At 37.8% G+C, this 736-nt stretch overlaps 1 protein-coding gene across 1 annotated transcript in view; it reads right to left on the minus strand.

The window, feature by feature from the left end:
- Window positions 1-342: 342 nt before the first annotated feature.
- LOC106867620 (deoxyribonuclease-1) overlaps window positions 343-736 on the minus strand; it is a 33,669-nt gene continuing 33,275 nt past the window's right edge. Inside the window, exon 7 of the mRNA XM_014912546.2 lies at window positions 343-476. Within this exon, the coding sequence (XP_014768032.1) occupies window positions 393-476 (84 nt within the window). The 3' untranslated portion in view covers window positions 343-392. The remainder of the gene's footprint in view (window positions 477-736) is intronic.

Raw genomic sequence — 736 nt, forward strand, 5'->3', positions numbered from 1 at the left:
ATAATAATAATAATAATAATAATAATAATAATAATGGCTTCAAATTTTTTGGTACAAGGCCAGCAATTTTAAGTTGAGGGATTAATCAATACCATTGGCCCCAGTACTCAGCTGGTACTTATTTTATTGATCCTGGACTGATGAATAGCAAAGTTGACCTAGGCCTTGCGATATTGCGTTATCTTCATTTATTTTGTGATCTTTGTTCATACATCTTACTGAGTTCGATTTCAGTTAAGTTATATTGATCAGTCATCGATTATCAATTGGATATCTGGTTCAACGACAAACCAAAATACAATTCGAAAAGCCAAAACCTCAAAGAACAACAAGAATACAATATAAAATTTGAAGTGTTTATTATTTAAGGACTGTTCTTTATTTGAATCTCTTTAGCCAACCACACTATCCGTCGATTTTCCACATTTATTTTCAAAAACTATTTCAATTGGATAATGATCACTAACGGCTTCAGCCTGGAAGAAGAGAGAAAAATTAATATGATGCTATAATTATAATTGTTTGCCTTTCTAGATGCAATAGAGGCACCAATAAGGAGGAGGAGCAGAAAGAGGAGGAGGAGCAGAAAGCGGAGGAGCAGCAGAAAGAGGAGGAGGAGCAGAAAGAGGAGGAGGAGCAGAAAGAGGAGGAGGAGCAGAAGGAGTAGGAGGAGCAGAAAGGGGGGAAAGGGGGAGGAGAAAGAGGGGGAGGAGGAGAAAGAGGGGAGGAGGAGAAA

The sequence above is a fragment of the Octopus bimaculoides genome, chromosome 15, assembly GCF_001194135.2.
Source record: "Octopus bimaculoides isolate UCB-OBI-ISO-001 chromosome 15, ASM119413v2, whole genome shotgun sequence".
Taxonomy (NCBI): domain Eukaryota; kingdom Metazoa; phylum Mollusca; class Cephalopoda; order Octopoda; family Octopodidae; genus Octopus; species Octopus bimaculoides.